The sequence below is a fragment of the Phoenix dactylifera genome, chromosome 12 (assembly GCF_051530095.1).
Source record: "Phoenix dactylifera cultivar Ajwa chromosome 12, Ajwa_hap1_PhDact_Kaust_v1.1, whole genome shotgun sequence".
NCBI classification, from domain to species: Eukaryota; Viridiplantae; Streptophyta; class Magnoliopsida; order Arecales; family Arecaceae; genus Phoenix; species Phoenix dactylifera.
Window position 1 is genome coordinate 1,229,907 of NC_143201.1, and position 21,983 is coordinate 1,251,889.

Sequence of the window (21,983 nt, forward strand, 5' to 3'; positions counted from 1 at the left end):
AATAGTAATAAAAATACTATAAATATATTATTTTATATCAAAATATTGTATTATACTATAAATATAATATAATATTATATTATCTCATAATATATTATATAATATCAAATTATATTATATTATTATGTTATAATATACAATATTATATTAACTATACTATATTACAGTAATATTATATTATATTATATATTTATTAATATATATTAGATTTTATTATGTTTTGTTGTATAATACTATTTAATATTTTTATAGTAATTTTGTCATTATAAAAGTATTTTTTATTTTGTTTTCTAAACAAATATTAAAATTTTACAGTACTTTAAAAATATTGTTATCAAATAATAAATATTTTTTTAATAAAAATTTAAAAAACAAGCACTACTTTAAAAAGTCCTATTTTTGAAAAGCTCTGCTATCAGTTTTGCGAAACAACCTCTCATTAGGAGCCTCGCCCCACTTATTTACCAGGCGGTAACCCGATCCCGACGTCGCTCTTGACCTATCAGCCAACTATAACCAGCCATTTTGGTGGAGCCCACCATAGCCCATGATATCAACGGCCAGCGGGGCCTACCATCTATGTGGCCGCATAAGAATGTCTAAGCGGGATAATATATACCGTCCACATCGCACACGAGACCAGATTCAACGGCAGATCATAAGCCATCAGATACTTTTTGCGACGAATCGGAAGATTTGTCGGGCAGGAACCGGAGCACGACGATTTCCCGGCGTTCAGATGACACGTGGCGGTCACAACTACCACAACTCGCAATAAAAATCTAATCAAACGGGGGCCGGTCTCCCCTTCCAAGCCCCGCCCTCGCTTGCCATTTCGCCGCCTTGCGTCGCCCACGCGTTGTGAGAGCCAAGTACTGAGGAAAAGAAAAGAAAAAGAAAAAAGAAAGAAAGAAAGAAAGAAAGGAGGGGAAGAGTAAAAGAGTGTTTTTGGGGTTTTTTGGGTAGAAGATTTTTGATGGGGGCTTCGAAGCTTGTGATATCTTTGATCATCTTCTCGGTTGTGGTAGTGGGAGTGTTGGCCGACGCGGGGATCGAGGACGAGATCGCCGGAACCGGGGCCACGCATGCGGCGCTGAGGCTGGAATTAGAGCAGCTGAGGACCAAGATCTCGGCCCTAGGTCAGTCCCGATTCGATCTTTAGAGGGGTTCTCGTCTGTTTAGGGTTTACGATTCAGTTGTCTTGTTACTAGGGTTCACGGAAATTAAGGAGAGATATCTGCCGTTTTTAGTCTTATCTCAAATGTCAAAGACGTTACGACCACTTAATTTTCTGGTTTGTTAGGGCTTCCAATCTTGCTTCGATATTTATGTCCTTTTCTTGATTCCGATTTCTCTGTCTTTATCTATAATCGGAATGCAAATCCTATATCGAGAACGCTTCTCGCCTTATCAGTTGCCATTTTTGACCAAACAGCTTGTTTTTTTTCAAACAAAAGTTGAATGAAGATAAAGGCAACCATGGGATGTTTAATTGCCAATTCCTTTCGGGCTTTATGGCTTTATGGCTTTATTCAGAAAATTTAGATGAAGATTAGGTTTTCGAGTCAACCTGTTTAAAGAAACTGCGATTCCTGGAAATCATCAAGCACTTGTAGCCAAGTAATTTTGTCTGGATAGCTGTAAAATTTAATATTAGTTTTGGTTTTATTAACCCAAGAAATTCTGTTGCTGAAAGTTTTTCCTCCTTAAGTATATGACATTGCATTGTTTTTGTCTTGATTGTAGAATCTAGTATTTCAGATAGAACCAAGGAACTAAAAGGCAAAGATGAGAACACTGCGCAGTTGGAAAGGACTGTTCAAGAAAAGTCAGCAAGAATTGCCTCATTGCAGAGCGAGATAGAATCGCTTCAGGTGAGCCTATGACAACACAATTTTTGCTTTGTAACAAAAACAAGATTGCAGTTAACATATCATGTTTTGTTTTTGCTTGCATAGAAAAAGGGCTCTGTTGATGCGGAGGAACTAGTGGGGAAGGTCTCTGGTCGAGCTGTTGAACTTGAGAAGCAGGTATGCAAGGCAAGAACTTTATTAATACTTTTAAGGACTCAGTATGATTGTGATGTATGTTCTCTGCGCAGGTTGAGAAACTTAGAAATGAGATTGAATCGCAAACTAGGAAGAGCAATGCATTGGAGGCTCAGGCCATTGGAGCAGAGAAGAAGGTGCAAGATTTGAATTTGAAACTGGAAAGCGTGAGTATATATATTTTTCTGATTGAATTACTGCATCTTGTAAACAACATTCTCTATTTGTATCTAGCTTGTAGAGTTTGCACTGTGAGTGGATATTTTATTGTTTGTCATCCTAACATATCTGTCATTTTTTTGCCAGCCTTTCTCAGAATTTCCTGGAAAATTTGAGTTCTTTGTTGCTTTTATTTGTTGTCAGTAATCAGCTCTAGTATGAAATGCTGTTGCCATTAAAGACACCTAAGAACTTCAATTGTTGCATTGTTGGGGCACTGTTAATGTTATTAAACTTTTGTGCAGCTATAACGTTGTTGAGTTTATGTTGATCTTTCTTATTTCATTACTTTTGTTCGGAAAACTGTTTGTATGATTCTAATTCTATAAAACAAATAGCAAAATACTTAATGCATATCTTGTTCCACACTCAAGTAACTAATGCATCAGGATTACCTTTGCTGTATGGACTTGCCTTTATATTCTTGGAGATGGTTGAATTGCATCAAGTTTACATGAGATTTTGTACTTGGACCTCCAGTAAGGAGCTTGTAGTGGATTTGTAGCCAGGTACATGAAGGATCTGATATGTAACATTCCTACAAAGAACAATTAGTGTCTGGATTGACCTGCAGGTTTCTCATTTATGGACCTGGTAGTTGATTTGGGGGTTATTTAGGGCTTTACTTCAAATATTGCTAGATCTCCAAATGTTGAAGGAATTCTAGGTTGTGAAGGTGGAACTATTGTTGGTGGAGACTATGTTTAGCTTGGGCCCTATTGTCTGTCATGCCTCCAAAGTCCAATAAAATCAATGAGTGCAGACTCTCAAGTAAAACTTGAGGCAGGGGATAGGAAGATAGTAAAGGATTTTGGGCGCAGATAGCTTGGATGGTCTTGCTGCTTTGATCCCTTGAAGTTTTTGATGCATTTGAACATCAATGTAAGCTTGTATTGAGTGTGGAAGGTTGTAAGTTTTTTTTTTTCTTGATACAGGAATTTTTTTTCGTGATACAAGTATTTAATCTTATCAATCATAGTTTTGGATTTTGGCTTGTTTTCCATAAATTTGTTGTTACTATAATCTCTCTATGAAGATGGGTGCTAGGTAGTTTTCATTGCATATGGAGTTCTCTAATTTCATCACAAATTTGATGTGTGGGGCTTTGCTGGCCATGAAGCAATATTGGACCATGTGAAGCATTTAGCAGAGTAACATAAACTTGAATGTATAAAGAGATTTATGAGGAGACCTCAAAATCTTATAGAACCCCTTACTCTCTATGTCTATGACCTGCTCTTTTCAAATTACCTTTTTGTTCCGCATATTAAAAGAAATTATCTTTTTTTTCTTTTGAATTTTTGTCAGTTTATTTTGTTCTGGTAGTTCCTTTTGGACACCTATAGTAACTTGACGACTTATCTTTCCTTATGTATATTGAAAAACTGTAACTCTGTTGAGTAATATGATAACTTAGTAATTTGTTTCCAACCATTCATATGTAGTTATTCAAGTATTTAATCTCACCAAAGAAAAATAATCTAATCAAGAAATTATTGGTTTCACAAAAATCGATGTTTTTCAAAATGTTATGACTGGAAGAGTGATTGATAATAATGATCCACATAACAGATTTGTGTCAGTCATTTTCGATGGATCAAATTCATTGCCTTCATCTTGATGTGTAAACTTATGCTATAATGCCCTTGTTGTATTTAAAAGTCTAATGACTCAATAAGAAATGAAATTCTTATATTCAAAGTTTGTACCAGCTTAATGGTTATCTTCTCGTGGGCAACCTACTCTATGTAATATGACCACATAATTTAATACAGATATCTAGAGTTTTGCATGGTTGACATCACAATCTTTCCTTCTTGTTTCTTATAGCTTCAAAAGACCAATGATGAGCAAAAGCGCAGGATTCAGAAAACTGAACGTGCTCTTCAACTGGCGGAGGTGTGTGGTAGCTACCATAATTTTCACATTATATTCATTCATGATAAATTGCTTGTGTTTATTTCTTAAAAAATTATTGCCAGGAAGAGTTGCTGAGGGCACAGTTAGAAGCAACAGCAAGATCAAAACAGCTGACAGAGGTGAGCATATGAAATTTTGCTGCTTTAGCTGAACATCACTTTCTTCCATGCGCTAGTTGTAGTATCCACCTTTAAACTTTCCAGATAAAACCTTGTATTTAGTCACTAACATTTTAAATTTTTGCCCTAATAATTAATTTTGGATATTGTACAATCTGAAGAAGGCCTACAAAAGTGTTGAATGTGATCGAACAACTATATCGAAGGACTTGTTATGGGTAATTCAAGCTGACCCCAAATAGTTGGGACAAGGCTAGACGATTATGTTTTTGATTAGTTATGAGGAGTTTAGATTATGGTGGAAACATTAATTCTAGAGCAATGTTTTAAGACCCGACTAGGGGATCGACCTGCCCAACTCGTGACACGCGAGCTTCTATGGGTCGGGTCAATCCTAAACCCCAATTTTCAAAAAACTGGAGCAACCCACTGATTCTAGCTATCGACTACTCAACCCATACGGTTCAACCAAGTGATCAATTTGTCTGAGCCAACCAATGCAAGGAGCAATGGGAACAAGGGCATGTTAGAGGATGAAGGTGAAGGTGGGGAGGCCGAGGGGAGACATTAATATGGTTTTGGGGGTGTAGTGAATCTCAATCTAAAGCACTAGTGGTCTTCAAGGAAGGAGGGGATGTGGATGGAGGGGAGAAGCTACCACGAGAGGGTTGATCTCAACCTAAAGTGCTGATGGTCATTGAGGGAAAGTATGTGGAAGGAGGCTCGGAGACAACACCAGAGGGTTGATCTCGTTCTTAAGTGGTGGTGGTTGTTGAGGAGGAAAGGGATGTGGATGGAGGCAAGGTAGCTACCTCTACAGGGCACGCACGCCCGACTTCCTGCAGCGATGGCTGTGGCACCTTCAATCTCTTGTGAGAGAGAGCTTAAAATGGTGTGGGGGCTGGGGGGAGGGCAAGGGGGTTTCTAAGGGTGCAAGGTTCTTTACTGAAAAAGAATCTCACGTGGTCATGAAGTTTCTATAAAGGGTCGTCCCATTGACCTGGACACTAGAATGGGTTGGTGTCTGGTCCAAGTTTCAGGACGCTATTTTGGAATGAGGTTGCAAAGAGAAATAAAGCAATCAAATTAGGACCATGTCAGAATTCCCATATGTTATTGAAGGATAGTTGTAAATTCTTTAATGGGTTTGTGTCTTTGTGATACAAGTTTGTGCTTATCGCCAGTGTTATTGTATCCTTGCATTAGGAATCTTATTCAGTGGTGTACTTGCAATTCTGTACATGTAATATCTTATGGCCCCTTTTATGTCACAATGCTTTAAAATAGTTCATCCTTACTTTAGGGTAGCAATAGTTGAATCAGATATGAGACAGAATCAGATATGAGACAAATACCACAATTGTTTCTCTTCAGGTCCATGGAGCATGGCTGCCACCTTGGCTTGCATACCATATAAGTCATTTTCAGGTAGATGTTTACATGGTTTAAGTGTACACATGCATATATAGTATATGCTTCTCATGGTAGCTTTGTTGTTCCATGTTTAGGAGCTTGCAGCAACTCACTGGAAGGAGCGTGCAAAACCAGTATTGGTTGTTTTCCTGCAAAAGGTGCTTGTTCATGGCATATGTAAAACAAAAATAGCAGTTTTGAGAGACTTTTTATCTTGTATGATGGGTGTCATTATCTTTGACATTCTTAGTCAAACTGTTGCTTTTGATGTATTTGTGGATTTCATGTTTGGATTTCAAAATCATTTCAGGCATCAGAGAAATCAGCACAAGCGCAGAAATGGGCTGAACCCCATCTGGAGACAGCTAAGACAGTAAGTTGCTGATATATGTTATATAAAATTTAGGTTGTTTCTGATAAATTTGTGATACTAGCATTCAGGCACGTGCAATGCATGCTTGAAGAAGAGAGAAAAGCGAGAAAGTGATAGAGTCCAATCTGATTAGGAGTCAAGTCAAAGTGTAAATTGAGTCCAAATTGTTTGAGAGTTCTATAAAGGGTTTCGATTTGTTCGAGGAAGAGGAGAGAGAGTGGATATGATAGTTAACATAGGCAGGAAAGTTATTAAAGTAATTAATGTATTTTAAGATAAATAAGAGGGCTATCTCCAATTAAAACATGATAGACGGAATCAAGAGAGAATATTCCCTAATTTCAAACTGTCATTTTTATATGTGGTGTAGACTGGATAGCTGTCTTTCTTGTTGGACTATTATGCATGGTAGCTGTTAGAGATTTTGCTGAATAAAAAAAATATATACATTTTTAATGGCTAAAATTGAACCGTGATCCCAAGTGATCCTATATGATAATTGTAATTTTAAATGCTAGAGCTTCTATGGCATATCAGTCATATTACTTTCATCTCTGATATAGAAAGTATTATTGTGGTTGGTGAAGCCTTCCCTAGTTTTTGATATAAAGCTCCATGCATTCTTGAGTTTTTTGTTCTATATGGCAAATTAATTAACTTGATTGGTGGAGTTTCAACTAATTTTTTGTTCTATCCCATGAAGAAATGGATCCCTGCCATTAAAGAACAGTGGATGATCTTTGTAACCCATGCTGAACCCTACAGACAAACGGTATCTACTAAAACTGTTGAGGTTTATGAGGCATCCAAGACTACCATTACAATGCATATTGTCAAAATACAAGAGCTGGCAGATCCCTATTACCAGGTAAATGTTGGTGGTGTTACTTCCTATAGATTATGGGAAAGATGGCTTCATGGAAGCCCTAGTGTAATTTCTAACTTACTATTATTGTTGTTGTTGTTATTGTTACTATCATGATACAATGTACTGGTTGGTACTGGTGCATACCGGGCATACCATACCATGTCGATACCAAACTGGTATGCAATACGATGGGCGTAAACGTATGCCGAACCAACGTCCCGTACTGGGCCTACCAACATTGTACCAGGATGGTTTCAATTTGCGGTCCGGTATAGAGATGGTAACCTTGGTTACTGTTATTAGTATTCCTGCTACTACTGCTGCTACTACTACAACACTACTATTTGTGTATGGACTTGCAACTTCAATTTCAATCTTATAATTTGGTACCAGGAAGCCAAGAAGTTATCTAAACCCTACATTGATCAAGTTGCTACTGTCACCAAACCACATGTTGAAAAAGTGCAAGTTGCTTTGAATCCCCATACAAAGCGTGTCGTTCAGGCATATGGAAAATTTCTTGAATCAGCAACAACATATCACCGCCAGGTAGTTCTTGTCCTTTTCTTTTTCCACTGTTTTCTGCTGTTCTTTCAGTGTGATCTACTTCTCCATTCTATGGATCCTTATATTTTATATTAAGTGTTGATCACCTCTTCCTCACTTCTCATATATTTACAATGGTTAAGAAGCTCTATAAAAGGAAACAAAATGCATATATTCATTGTTGTTTTTATCAAAGTCAGTAGTCTCCAAGAAAGTCCAACAAGCAACTTTTTTATATGCATAATAAGGGGATTCAAATGGTAATTTCCAAGCATGAGAATAACTATAGAAATTACGATTATAGAACATTTTCAGATGATTAGCTTATCAGGTTATGAATTATACCTGTGCTTCCATTCTTTGAAAACTGTTTTTCGTAATGCCTTCCATCAACATATTTGTCATTGTGTACTCAAAAGGTCACAGTCACCTATACTTCATGTCTTCTACTATACGTTGTAATTTATTATATAATAGGCATGACTCTACCAATCAACAACTCCTTCCTGGAGATCTATGATGTTTTGATATTAGAAAAAGGACTCCTTACCTGTCCACTATCTAAAACTGGAACGGCATTGAGCTTTCAAGAGTCCTAGCAAGCCTGGAGGTTGACCATATAAACATTCAGCAACAACAACCTAATGTTATACAACTAAGATGGAATAGATCTGGCAAAAAAACATTTTCAAGTTATTGAATCAATACTAATTTGATGTAATCTAGGTCGAAGGAATACTTGTTATAACACTTTTCTAGATTTTGCTGCATTTCCAAGGATGGTTGATGCCCTGCTGCCAGGACGATGTTTTAGTAATTTAGTTCTATCTATTCCATATGGATCTCCGAGATATCCAAATCTAGCTGTATGAGAAGTACCTTACAGATATATTGTTGTTTTTCCTTTTTTTAACCTCTCCCTAGAGAAGTGCTGTCTTGGTTTCTTCACTTGAATGCCATTCATCAATGTTTTAATCAGTATCCTTGATGAATTTACAATTGGTTTCCATTCCTTGAATTTATTTGATTCTTTGGTAGGCTCAAGCTGCTGTCCATGAACATCTAAAGAAACATGAATTAACAAAACCTCTTGCAACTAAGGAGTTGGTGTGGTTTATGGTATGTATCATTCAATTTATCCTGAACATACTTCAATCATTTATTGTTATTTAAAAATTCTTAATATACTGCCGTTATTACTCATTTGTTTCTGCAGGCTTCTGCTTTACTGGCATTACCAATCTTCTTCTTATACAGACTCCTATCAGATATTTTCTGGTCAGTTGTGTCCATGATCATATAATCCAGTTTACTTGTCCACACATTCCCCCACCTTTCCTTTTCATGGTTATGATATGTTTTTCTGTTAATTGGAGCCCTATTATGTCATGTATAGCGGTAAGAAGACAAGGAAACCTGCACGAAAGGCCCATGCAAACCCTTCTCACCGCAGACCTAAGCGCAGGCATGATGATAAGAAAGCAACAGAAAATCAATAAAAAAATATAATATCGATCTTTCTGATGTTTATATGGAAGGTGTGATTCCTGGCCTCTATTTTTATCCATTATATATTCAGTTGTGAAGAAATACAAAATTTGTCCAATAGTATCATAATTATTTCTTAAATTTCTTGATATCAAACTTTTATGGACTTATTATCTGAAATTAAGAATAAATAAGGAATATTTTCATAGTTTTTAAGCCTTCTAGTGCATTTTTGTGAATCTTTGTGCAGTTGATATGCTGTCTGTGCCCATTTTTCTCTGAAAAAGTTAGAAGTTATAAGCCTTGTTGCTAGGCATTTGCTCATATAAGTAGGACTAGTGTTGCTTTAATCTTGTCCTAATGATGCAAAACTTCATATGCTTAGCGTAGATTTTATACATTAAAAAAATGGATTGAGAGTGGACAATACAGTAAAAGATTTCAAAATTTTTAAGGCTATGACTTAAATAAAGCTTTTCAAAATGGTAATAGAATAGAATGATGCTTATGTGTTGCACTTGGAGGATATTGCTATTTATATTTCCTGTCGGTTGTTTACTGTAACCTGTTTTGGAAGAATTTCATTTTTAATCATTTTCATTATATTAATGTGCAAATTGCAAAAAAATTGTGTTCTGCATGTCTGACGTAAAAACTTTCAGCAGACTGTGCACGGTCCCAGAATGTAGTTCATAGGCTGCTTTGTTGGAGGAAATCTAAGCAGTGGTAATGATGGCATTTTTGTTTCACAGCCAATAATGATGAATATACCACTTGATGTCAGTGTTTCTAAACATTTGCTGTACTATTGTACTACTAGAACAAGTCATCACAGGTGTTGTTGTCAAGTTAACATGCTCTTGCTATGAATTTTACTATGATCACTATACATGCGAAAAATGCACCTTGTAATAGCCATATGTCCACTGAAATACTACTTAGCCAATTGGATTGATGGGGAAGATATCATTGTAAGTTTGAAAAGTGTATAGGTCATTGCCATGTATTTGGAGCGTTGTCTTAGTTGTTGTATGTTGGTGACATGTGCAGCACCTAGCTCAGCAAACTGTCTCACCTACTTATAATGCTTTTGTGTAGTTCCTGACCTGAGGCCTATGCTGCCCTGACTGCTTCATACAGAGCCTGAAGCTTGCAAGTCTGATTTTGCTTGAATTGATCCTAGCTCAATCCTAGCTTGGGCAGGGCCAAGCCCAGTGTGGTCTCATTCCATTCATTGCTCAAAGTTGCAGTCTCATATGATCATGTACATATACATATATAGCTTGAAGTACATTTATGATATTATTTGGGATCACAAAAGGCTCACTTGAGACTCTCCCAAATTTAACTTGGCTCAATGAGGTTGGAGATATTAGCCCTCCAACACGTTGCAAAAGGGAGGGGAGAACACTTCCTGACTTGAATGCTGTTTAGGTCCATTCGTGGGCTGACCAAATTTAGCATTGAAACTAAGGTCCCTCATGAACCAAATTGAAGATACATAAACTAATATTTGGGCAAGTATGATTCCATTTGTATGCCTCTCTCTTTCTCTCTCTGTGAAAAGAAAAAGCTTTCATAGGGTTGGTGCAGAAATGAAACAAGTTAGACCCTGACGATGAAGTTACTTAAATTTGGCAGTGATGAAAATGGCCTATGGGAAATGGTGATGAGAAATAGATATTTTAGAGGAAGGGTGGTGAGAAAAGGCTGTGATTAGGTCAGTATGTAATGGTTCAAAGGAAAATTTTGATTGACCATTTCATGGATGGTGTCAGCTAATTGTTCCATAGAATTGGAAGGGTGGTAGAGTGATTGTTTGGATAAGTGACGCAAGGAGATCATGGGGAGAGATTATCTGGGAGGAAAGTCATCAACATGATTTCAGAAAATGAAATTTGTATCCAAATTGTAGAGTAGAAAAACTCTTAAGACATGCTTACTATGCTGAAAATTTCAAGCACGTTTTTGCACAATTTCCTTTGCCTTTGGGGGGTTGGGGTTCTGTTGGAGGAGGCAGTTGTGGAATCCTATGAGTATCTTTTGCGATTCGATAATTCCTCTGTGCAGTAGTTCACGTAGATCTTTAATATGAAAACTATTGGGGTGAGTGATATTTATGTCAGGAGAAAGTGCCATAAATTTTATAGGGAACGAATTGTAGTTCATCTTCTTGTGCATTGTGACTTCAGGCAGAGTTTATGACTCCCTTTCTGATGCTAGCTCAATTATCACACCCTTGTGGAAAGCTTTGTATCATGCCCATTTGTGTTATTGGAGTCCACTGCTTCATGTATTATGTTGAATATGTGGAGGAAAAATGTTGCTTGGATTTCGATGGTTACTAGAGGAGAAACCTCTCGAATCAGATTTTGAACTTAAATTATATCCTTTCATGTAATGATTAAGATTTGCATTTGCATCATTTTTATTTTCCCCCCTTTTTTTTTGTGTTCTTGTTGTCAGTTCTCAACATCTTGTGGCTATAATTAACTTCCTTTATTCAAGAACATGTTGCTTCACCCCTTAAGTAGGGATTTCATATTTGCAGAAAGGGAGATTTGCCTTGTCAGTTTTTTCAGAATGGGATTTTTGCTTTACTTGCCATCAAATTTGTTTAAAAAACTGCTGCTTTTGTACGAGTTAAGATGGGAAACAGATCCTTTTCTTGGAAAGGGCTTTGTTGTTTTTTTTTTCTTTCAGTTGGGGTGGGGGAGGGCTCATGAGGGAGGGAGATGGTGAAGCATTAATGGTGTCTTAAGTCAAAGCATTACTTTGGTATACTTGAGGTTTTATGACATTTGCTTGCAAGTCATCCCTGTATTGGCAAGAAATCCAGACTAAATTGTTTGATTCATGGCTTGGTTGAGCAACAGATCATACATACATACATACATATGTAGAAACGAACAAACAAAAAATGTTAGGCTGGATGCCTCGGAGGGTTCGAAACTAGAAATCTTCGACATTTAACTTGGCTAGAAACCAGAAACTGTTTCCTCATCAAAAACAAAGATCTTCCCAAAATGAAGATCAGCACCGTTGATCAGAATCTATGACATTTAACTTGGCTAAAAACTAAAAATCTTATCTTTTGGAGGTCTTCTACTCATGTAGGAAATAAAAACAAAATCGACCATTTCAACAATATGCTATCATGTTTTACTTTGATCTATAACCTAGAAGTATCCAACTTACCTGAAATTTGACACGTGTTTGTTTTAAATCACTTAGATCAAGATCAACGGTGTAGAATCGCAAATTACATGGTTTATGCTTTATTTTTGTTCGCTAGCTATATTGTTATTATTCATTTGTTGTTCGTTATTTTTATGACTAGAAAGTATTTGGAGCTAAATGTTTTCAGAAGCATCCCTGCCTAACTCTATATATGCATACATTTATATGTATGCATACATACATACCTACATATGCGTGCATGCATGTATGCATAGAGGATGAAAGAGTGTAATCCATTGATGCATAACTAAAGCCGTCTTGAATTATTATTTTTAAAAAAATAATAGACAACTTCAAACATCAGTGATGATTGAGGAAACAGAAGAGCGCCTTTATAAAATTGTGCACAAATCATTGGATTGTAAGGGTGATATATATTGATCTACTGTTTGTTTTCTTATTATTGTTCTCTTGGTGGCAATCCTCTTGACATGTTTCTTTTCTTTAATAGCAGTGTGGATATGTCGATTCTCCTTTTAATATTAGTACTATATTATGGGTTCATAAAATTAATCTGTGTAATAAATTCCGAAGATTCATTCATTCATTCATTTAGTAACCTAATAAACTCTTTGTGACTTTTCAGGAGCAATCTCTTGACATGCATTAGTTACGTAGGGGTTCGGTTATTTGCAGGTTTCATCTGTGCATTTGACCTTTTGGAGCTCCAGAGCTTTGCTATCGGTGGAAGATAGTTTTGGGGTTTGAAGGGACCTTCGTATGAATTTTTTTAGAACATCCAGCACGAACGATACGTCTCTTTGTTGTAGAATGGCGTCCGCATTTCTTGCGGCGGCACTTATTTATGCTTCATAAAAGATGTATTTTTTTCCTTCTCACGCTGATTCTTGTATTTGGATCTGTGCACCGAACTGCCAAAATCTATGTTGTATTAGGGGGATCGATTGCTGCTGAATGCTTGCCTTTGAGTTAAATTTCCTGTTTATGCTTGGAAAGACACTGCATGGCTCCGTTATATTATCGTTGTTGTCAGAATGTATGTTGATTTGCATTGCCATTTGCGACGAGTCTGACTGTTGAGGTTATCTGATATTCTGCACATCACGTAAACAGCTGGTTGCTGGTTTGTTGCATTATTGAGGATTTGACCAGTCACTGGCAATTTGGTGTTTCTGTATCCGTGCGTGCAAATTCCCGTCCCCACCATTTTGGGTCACATTTTCCATATTCTATCAATAAAAATACCATTTCAATCTGCTATGAGTCATTAATCACCAGAAAATGAGCTTCAAAAGAAAATGGATAGGAAACGAGCTAGAGTAGAAGCAAGCAGTGCTCAAATTCTCGTCTGGAGTTTTAGCAGCGGATTAATCGGATGCTTTTTTTTTTTTTTTTTTTTGGTTGGTACGTCGGCAAGTCACACACAACAGATAAGGTATAGCTCACAAAATTTTTTAGATAAATTCTTCGAAGTGATGAGCCGCATAGAAAGCCAGTTCTCAGCACTGTTCGCTTCTCTATAGACATGTGTAGTTTGATGTGAGATACTTAAAAGTCTGCGGATGTTGTGGAGCTGCTAGCAGCTCATCCCGATTCTAAACCTACTCGATCATGGGTGCTCTTATGCAGATCATCTTTTTGCTTCTATTTTGCTAAGAAGGGTGTTCCATTGCATAGAGCTCCCGTGACCATAGGATTCGGATATTTGCAATGCTACACCACGTTCAAACAAGTTGCTTCCATATTACATACTTGTAGTGCCCAAGCTACAGTGGTACTGTCTTACTTTTGCTTTCATTTAGCCATATTTCACATGCGAGGTGGCCTCATTTTCCCTTTAATCATCCTCATACTCCCCCCCCCCCCCCCCCCCCCTCCTCGTACGGTATATGCAAGTCCAACCACATGGCTCCTTGACTGGTATTATTTTCTTTGTCAAAGACTACTAGAAATGTGGAGAACACTAGATGGTTGATTGATGATGGGCGGAGTATCAATGTGGCTGGTGACTCATGGGTGGGTGCCCTCCCCTTGAGACTCTGGCCGATTATGGTTGACACCAATGCGGTGAAGGGACTACGGGTATGCGACCTCCTCGACCTTGGTGGGGCAGCTTGGGATGAGGCTAGGGTAAGTCGCCTTTCAGTACACACCTTGCTGAGAGGGTCCAGTCCCTCCCGATACCAGGGTGTGCAGGTCCGGACATTCGGATGTAGAGTACCTCGAGCACGACCGGAGTCAGGGTGGAGGAGCTGTTTCGGGCACTCCGAAGGGAGCATGAGCGGGGGCCGGATTGTGCTTGAATCTGGCACATGGGCCTTCACTCGAGGGTTGCACTGTTTTTATGGAAGGTGGTCTGGAATCGGCTTTCAATAAGAACAGTTCTTAGCGGACAAGGCTTGAGGATCCCTCAGAGTGCGGATTGTGTGAGGTTGCGGAGACGGTGGACCATGCACTATTTCAGTGCACATGGGCGAGGGAGACATGACGTTTAACAAGGTTGCTGTGAGAGGGTTGGTCCCAGGGGGACCAGTTCTTAGGGACCATCCGCCGGTGGTCGGGCAACCCTCTGGCATGCCATGAGGCAGTTAGAGTGACTTGTACAGCATATATACCAGATCTGGCTGGCAAGGAATACTCGAACTTTCGATGAGCATAGCATGTCGCCAAGGCTCGTGGCGAAGAGTGTCCGAGTACAGGCGACAGAGATTAGTCATGCACCTTTTTTAGACGGGCCTTTGACAGCTGGAGTTTCCACTCTACCTCGGCAGCATCCCACACGGTGTTCTTCACCGGAGAGCCCCCACCTCCTAGCTTCCTCAAGGTCAATTTCAATGGAGGTACTGAATGGAGGTACAAAGGGTGGAGCGGATTTCGTCATCAGAGACTCGAATTTTAGGGTTGTGGCTGCGGGAGCCTGTCAGTTATTCAATTGCACGGTTTCTGGTGTGGAGCTGAGGGCGGCCTGGGCGGGTCTTCGACATGCTCAGCGGGTGCTATCAGCTAGTTCAGTCAACTTGAAGGGCAACTCGGCCATGGTTATCAGTTGGGTCCGGATGGGTCCGAGGGTCGCTGCTGGTGACCATCCCTTGCTTCATGATATATGGATGATGATGCAGAGTGGCGTTGTCCAAGCTAAGCATGTGTTCAGAGAAGCTAACAGGGTTGCGGACTGGGGAGCGCCTATATGGCCAACCATGCCGGCAGTACAGTGTGGACAGAGGATGAGGAGTTGTCTCGGAAGCTCCGTGATATTTTATTTTTTGATTTTATTGGGTATATTTGTGTATGTGTTTTATGAATTACCCGTCGTAAAAAAAAATAAAAAAATAAAAATAAAATAAAATAAAATAAAAAAGAGTGCTAGAAATTTATGCACGCATTTTAACTCCAATCAGCCATGGAGAACCATATTGATCACTAATTGAACAGCAGAAAGGTTTCCATTTAACAAAGTAAGCCATTTAATTCTCCAACCTAATCATATTCCAAAGAAACTAAAATATATAAGAGAAGAAGAAAAGAGCATAAAGCAAAAGCTCCAGTACTGCAACTAATGATGCAAATTAACGAGAGAAGCAGCTCGCATCGAAGTACAACTTATGTATCAGCAGAGAGGCTGGGATCCATTTTTCAGTAAGGAGGCCAGTAGACCTGATCGAACACGACGGAGGGGTCCATTTGCTGGTTGTAGCTTCCCCCGGTCCCGGTAGAACTCACCACCACGTCCGCACCGAAGCCACCGTCCGTTGCCATGATGCAGTTGCTGTTATTGGCGAGCAGCGACGAGAGCGGATGGGATAGAGCTGGGACCTGTGGCGCGCCAATGTTGAGGTTGAGGCCCGAGAGCGTGAAGGGGGCGCAGTTCGGGGGCTGGGGTTGGATGGGGAGGAGGTTGTGTCCCGGGCCCTGGGGATTGCCCCTTGCGAACCTGGACAGCTCGGCGAGGTCGGCGCCGGCCATGAGGTAGCTCCGGCCATGCGCCCCGTAGTCGGGCTGGACCGCCATCACGTCCAGGTGCTGGTGGTGATAAGGGTTGACTCGGGGTTGGCTCGACGGATACTTCTTCCCGCCGGAGCTCTTCACGAACACGCGGCAGACCACCCACTCGTCCTGCTGCTCTCAACATTCCAAATATCAAATATTATACATGCATTTGGAATTCAGAATATGATAACATGAAGCATGAGTTTTTTTTTCCTTCTTCTTCTTCTTCTTTTAAAAAAACAAAACTCCGACGTACACTGTTGATGAAGAGTATCATTTATTTGGAATTCAGAATATGATAACATGAAGCATGAGTTTTTTCTTCGTCTTCTTCTTCTTCTGAAAAAACAAAACTCTGACGTACACTGTTGATGAAGGGTATCATTTATTTTGTTACAACTTATCTGTATGTTATTCAGAAACTAAATATTATCGGCCATCATTAGTTTGTTAAAACAAGAAGTAATACCTAATGGTAAGATAACAATGTTAATTCGATGGATTATGTAATATATAGATAGAATTATTTAATAACATAATTATTGCAAAGAGGAGTGGCATATATTTAAGTACGGCAAACTCTATGTTGGCCCTTGTAAGCAATATTGCATTAGATACCTGTAAAAGTTGTGCAATATTAAAAATAAAGTAATATTATTTGGCTCCTGTATACGTTATAATATTGAGTTTTATGATAGCAAATCACGGACGATCACAGCAAAATAACAATTCTATTAGACAACCACCAATCGTGGAATGTAATAAAATAGCAACATGTTTATAAAATATTAGTTAGTATATTCAAAACTATTTTTCCTCTTGGAAGAGATAAGATCGAACAAATTATTACTAATGGTTGTTATACGGTGCATGCTGCTATATATGGTTGTTCTATATCATCATAACAATAGAAGTATTTATAATGACCATCACCTGATTTGACCATTAATTATAGCTATTGCAACATTCGCAAGGTGTCGTTATAGCATGTAATGGCTGTAATTCGAATTCATGCAAAAGTATAATTAGTAAATTTGAATTAATAAGCAGCAGCACAGCTGACTTCAATAATCCCATGTGTTTCCATGGGGTTTGTTTTCCCACTATTTTCCTTAATTTTATGAGTTTCAGATCTCTTCAGTAAAAGTGGAGTTACATACCTTGTTGGCTTTGACGGCAGATTTGGATTGCAGGCGGTACTCATGCATAACCCAGTTGGTCTTCTCCCCTCTAGGAGCTCTCCCTTTGTAGAAGACCAGCGTCTTCTTCATCCCTACGAGCTCCGAGGTCTGGCTGTTAAAGATCTCCTTGTCTTTTCCAGTTGTCTTCCAGTAGCCGGCATTCGTAGCTCGGTTGGTCCGGACTCCGGTCGGGTACTTGCGGTCTCGGAGGCTGAAGAAATACCATTCCTTTTCTCCCATCTTGGCCTTAGCTAATAACAAAAGTTGGTCGAGTATTTTATTATGGGATGTCCAATGGTGAGCCCAAATTGGCGTAGGCTATTTTCTGGTAAGAAGATACTTAGGGGAGAGGAAGATAACATGAAAGAAGAAAGGAAAACGATCTGGAAAAACTTGCGAGGTTGGAGAGACATGGCATACGTGTGTTCTTAAAATTAACATAGCTTGTGATATTATTTACCGGTCCACCAACTTTATAGAAGATCAGAAACCAATCTTTGGTAAAACGTAGAACAAAAGAAAACATCCAGAAATCTCTCTGTCATACCTTAGATCAGAACAAGACACCAAGATCTCTCTCTCTCTCTCTCTCTCTCTCTCTCTCTCTCTCTCTCTCTCTCTCTCTCTCTCTCTGCAGAAACGGGGCAAGAAAAAAAAAAACCCTAAACTGGCCTAAGATGATGTTTTATGACTTATCATTCGGGCCCTATATATGTTCATTTAGACTGGAATGTAAAATAACTCATCTTTTACATCACATCAAATTAATTAGTATGAAATTTTTCAATATACAAAAGGACAGCACCAAGGCAAAATGTTTAGAAATGAGGTGAAAATAGTCGTATATATATACACGATGCAGCGGCAAATTAACGTTTAATTCATATAAATCCAAGTAGACATTCTATTATTTATTGGTATACAGAATCAAACTAAATATATAATTACAAGGCCAGCAGATTTTTATTAGGGAGATGAAATGTTTTACTATCTGGCCAAGCCTTATTTTAGCTGGCCCTATTATTTCTTCTAAAGATCTAGCGATATTGAAAATTCAACATGACATATATATAATTTTATGAAACAAATCGTGCTTCCAAAATATTTTCCAAGCATGCTCAGCAGTAGTTCACATGGATCCAGCATCATGCATGCCATACCCAGTGGGTAAATCTATGCACTGCTCTCAGGGAAAAGAAAAATAAAATCATGACATGGGTGCAGCAACCAAAATAGTCGTTCCTAAAGTGCAGTATTGCTCATATGCATATCACGAAAAAAAAGAGGGGAAGGAGTCCTTGTTGGAAGCTAAAGGACTATGAAACCATGCATTGAGAATTCTACCTGGGAGATCCCATGGCTCACACTTGTTGAGGTCGACCTCAGCGATTGCTCTTGCACTGAAATTGGCCTCAGATATCTTGTTCCTCAGATAGTAAGTGATGAGCTCTTCATCTGTGGGGTGAAACCTAAATCCGGGAGGCAACTGCTCCTGATCCTTAGCCCCTCCTTCCATATCTGTTCCTCTCCTTGGTCAGAAAACCTAAACCCATGTACAAAATTATCAAGACACTCAACGTACAAAAATCGTAAGCTACTCAAAACTTTGAATATCATATGAACAAGCTCAAACTACGAATTAAAAAGCCTTGGCACTTGAACTGGTTGAGGGCAGGGTCGTTGACCTACTTGAGGACTACCTTTGAGTGCAGATGGAGAATTAGGATTTGCAAGAGAAACCAACATTAAAACCAAAGCCTAATGTCACAAACTAGTGTTGTAATTGACCTGTCTGCGCCGCAAAAGGAAGGAAGAAAAGAAGGGAAAGGTGTAAATTCTGGTGCCTGGTGAGTGGGTTCAAAGAAAAAAACATGGAAGCTCCTTTGGCCCTTTGTCTCTTGGATTATCATTCAGCGAAGCTACAAGCCTATCTTCTCACCATGCCAAGAAGTTTAAGATTTAAGCTTTCGGTATGGAGTGTGTTGAAGAAGCTCTTACCAACCAAGGGTCTTCACTCACAAGATGATGAATGGATTAATATCCTCCAATTAATGTCATTAAAACTGTGTAAGGGTGTGGTTGCCATTGCAATTTTACTATTTTACCCACACACGATGAGTATAGTACTGAACTTGTTATCACACCAGCTTATTTCATGTACATCACTAATGCAAAAGAATGATTATTTATTTCATGGATGCTTTCATAATAGCTTTTGCAATCCGCAGACACCGAGCTTTATGTCCATTCTAATGCTCTGCATACTAAAATATTTCTAGAATTCTATGTGATAGGACAAAGCTTAGATATCTCCTGAAATTTCCACCCAATTTTGATTATAATAGGCCACAAGATAAGTTATTCTTATCTAGTAAATCAAATATTTAAAATGATTGCCGTGGTTTTTTGAAATACATCGGCATACTCAATGTATAACCGAAAAGTTAGTGATTATTTGGCTAGGAATGTGCAAAAAGCTATTCTTAGTTAATTTTCCTCAAAATAGTAAACTAGTTGCAATATTTCAAAATTATAGTAAATCTTGAGCAATTGATGAAAATGATCATTACCCTTCTATACTTGTAATTTTCTTTTTAAATTATTATTTATAAATTGGCCAACTTTATTTTTCTAGATCTTTTCTGATCATGCTATCTCTACGATCTTTGATTATATAAGTTCCCAATATTTACCAAAATATTCAATTTTGACAAACTCCTTGCTAAATCAGTATCAATATTCTACCTCGCAATAGTTTTGTTTTAGTATTTTTTTTCCGAAGGATAATTTTAATAGCTAATTTATAATATTATAAGCATCTCGAAGATATGATACTAGAAACTCTAAAAGCACGTTATCGTAAACTTATGTAAGCTTATATAATCTTATCCAGCACCAACTTTTTCTTTGGGAAAAAAAGTAAGAAAAGTAGACTCATTGCTTATTCATGTTATGACTCTCTTACATGACCATGTCAATTTTAAAAAAACGCAATATGTTTTGATATTAGAAAATGGGGTTTCTTCAGTACTTTAAATAATTGTTAGGGATAAAAATGGCATAAAAATGTATCTCTAAATAAGACAAGCGAAGACGAAATACCATGCTGACCGCGTCCCGTAACACATCGCACGCTCCTTAGATTCCGAGTGTCTGACCAAACGCCCGTGCGGTCAGCAACACGCCACGTGCAGGCGGGTCCCACTCTCGTAGCTGGTCCTGGCCACTCGATCCCTCCACGTCACCCTTGGCCCCACATGTCGGCCCAACCAACCCCTTTGACCCGGGGATCAGTCGGTCAGGCGAGCCGGGTCCGGGTCCCCTCACGAGCAGACCACTGGCCATTAAATATTCAAAAAAAACATATATTAAAGAGAAACAATTTGATCTCTATTGGATTCTCTTCGTGCTCAACACTAGGGTTTTGTGGGGTGCGCTTAGGTGTTCCCTTTATTGCTTCATTCCTTTCAAAGGTTCTTCTGTGATGAAGTCCTTTTGTGTTTGTATGTAAAACTCCAGTTAATGGGAATACTTGGAATTGACTATTAGTTTTCTTGCGGTATTGGAAGACATTGATAGTTGGATGCTTGTGTGTTTTAGCTCGCAAAGTTATAAGAGATCTCTTAAGAAATAGCAAGTAGAGTTCTCATTATTCACAAATATCATTCTTCCATAATTTTTTTCCCTTTCGGGAGTGGGTAGGAAACATGGTCTCTCTCTGTCTCTCGTCTATAGAATGCAACAAGATCTATAATTTATCTGCTGGGGAAGGGTGACTAGGGTTTCTGTTGTTTTGGATCTGATATGATTAAAATAATACTTTGTGGTTTAACCTAGTTTCACTCCGGTCTTAGCTGTAGAGAGCATGTTTTGGAGTTTTATGTTAAGCAGTGGTGTATGAGCAGTGTCTCTTATTCTGTTTCTATGTTGATAAGATGAACGAATGATGAATCCGGCTCTTAATACATGGATAGTTATATGGTATGGTTCCTGATGTATATATCTATCTATCTATGTATGTATAGGCGCACACACTCTTTTTAGTCTGCTCATCAATTATCTTTGCATGTTTTTTTTCAAGAATCTCTCTCTCTCTCTCTCTCTCTCTCTCTCTCTCTCTCTCTCTGTGCGCGCGCACGCGCATTTGCATGCATGCACGTATCTACTATCTACTAGATGCTATATATCATGGTTGGGAGATTATTCTTCTGTGGTTGGTCTTATTAATCCATCTCCTATTCTTCTGATCTAATTAAGATCAAGTCGTGGGGAGTATCAAACAATTAATGATTGTTGAAGTATTATTTTCTTTTGCTTATTAATTTGAAGTTTCCATATCTGTGGTTTTGTTCTACGGTCTGCCAAATTATTGTACCTGAACATGGAATTACAGGAAATATTTAGATATAAGTAAGAATGTTTTGCCTTGAAGTTTGATCTTGCATGTCATTAGTAGAAATGTAAAACCAATCACTCATTCACTCGAGCTTCTTATATACTAGACAAGTACAGAAGCTAACAGAATGTTCAGTGCCAGTTTTGCTCTCTAATGCTTCTTTGGTATGGCTATGCGAAGACTCACAGAGGTTACCTTCGAATAGTGATGAACAAGCTTTTCTA

The 21,983-nt window shown here is 38.4% G+C and overlaps 2 protein-coding genes across 15 annotated transcripts; one reads left to right on the forward strand and one right to left on the reverse strand.

Annotated features, from left to right (window-relative positions):
• The first annotated feature begins 784 nt into the window (after positions 1-784).
• Positions 785-13,194, forward strand: LOC103713104 (uncharacterized). Of its 8 annotated transcripts, none has more exons than XR_001879797.5 (16): positions 789-1,139; positions 1,747-1,874; positions 1,959-2,030; positions 2,102-2,215; positions 4,098-4,166; positions 4,250-4,306; positions 5,681-5,734; positions 5,815-5,877; positions 6,030-6,092; positions 6,796-6,960; positions 7,354-7,509; positions 8,545-8,625; positions 8,723-8,784; positions 8,903-9,044; positions 9,660-9,720; positions 12,821-13,194. XR_001879797.5 is itself a non-coding variant. In XM_008799903.6 (15 exons), the coding sequence occupies exons 1-14, from the start codon at positions 977-979 to the stop codon at positions 9,003-9,005; spliced, it is 1,350 nt and encodes a 449-aa protein (XP_008798125.4). In that variant the 5' UTR covers positions 785-976; the 3' UTR covers positions 9,006-9,044; positions 12,821-13,194. The 8 variants fall into 8 exon arrangements, 4 of the variants coding, with proteins under 4 accessions (XP_008798125.4, XP_026662761.4, XP_008798121.4 ...); XR_015972322.2 differs by having other exon boundaries at positions 12,871-13,073; XR_001879796.5 differs by having other exon boundaries at positions 793-1,139; positions 8,883-9,044.
• Positions 13,195-15,577: 2,383 nt separating this feature from the next.
• On the reverse strand, positions 15,578-19,489 carry NAC038 (NAC domain containing protein 38). Of its 7 annotated transcripts, none has more exons than XM_039129811.3 (4): positions 19,362-19,489; positions 18,708-18,906; positions 17,343-17,614; positions 15,578-16,311 (listed from the first exon to the last, which is right to left on the reverse strand). In XM_039129811.3, exons 2-4 carry the CDS (start codon positions 18,877-18,879, stop codon positions 15,829-15,831), a joined length of 927 nt encoding a protein of 308 aa, XP_038985739.2. In that variant the 5' UTR covers positions 18,880-18,906; positions 19,362-19,489; the 3' UTR covers positions 15,578-15,828. The 7 variants fall into 7 exon arrangements, with proteins under 7 accessions (XP_038985739.2, XP_088564498.2, XP_017699776.2 ...); XM_088708372.2 differs by lacking the exon at positions 19,362-19,489 and adding an exon at positions 19,152-19,296 and having other exon boundaries at positions 15,578-16,308; XM_017844287.5 differs by lacking the exon at positions 19,362-19,489 and adding an exon at positions 19,152-19,296.
• Positions 19,490-21,983: the final 2,494 nt, after the last annotated feature.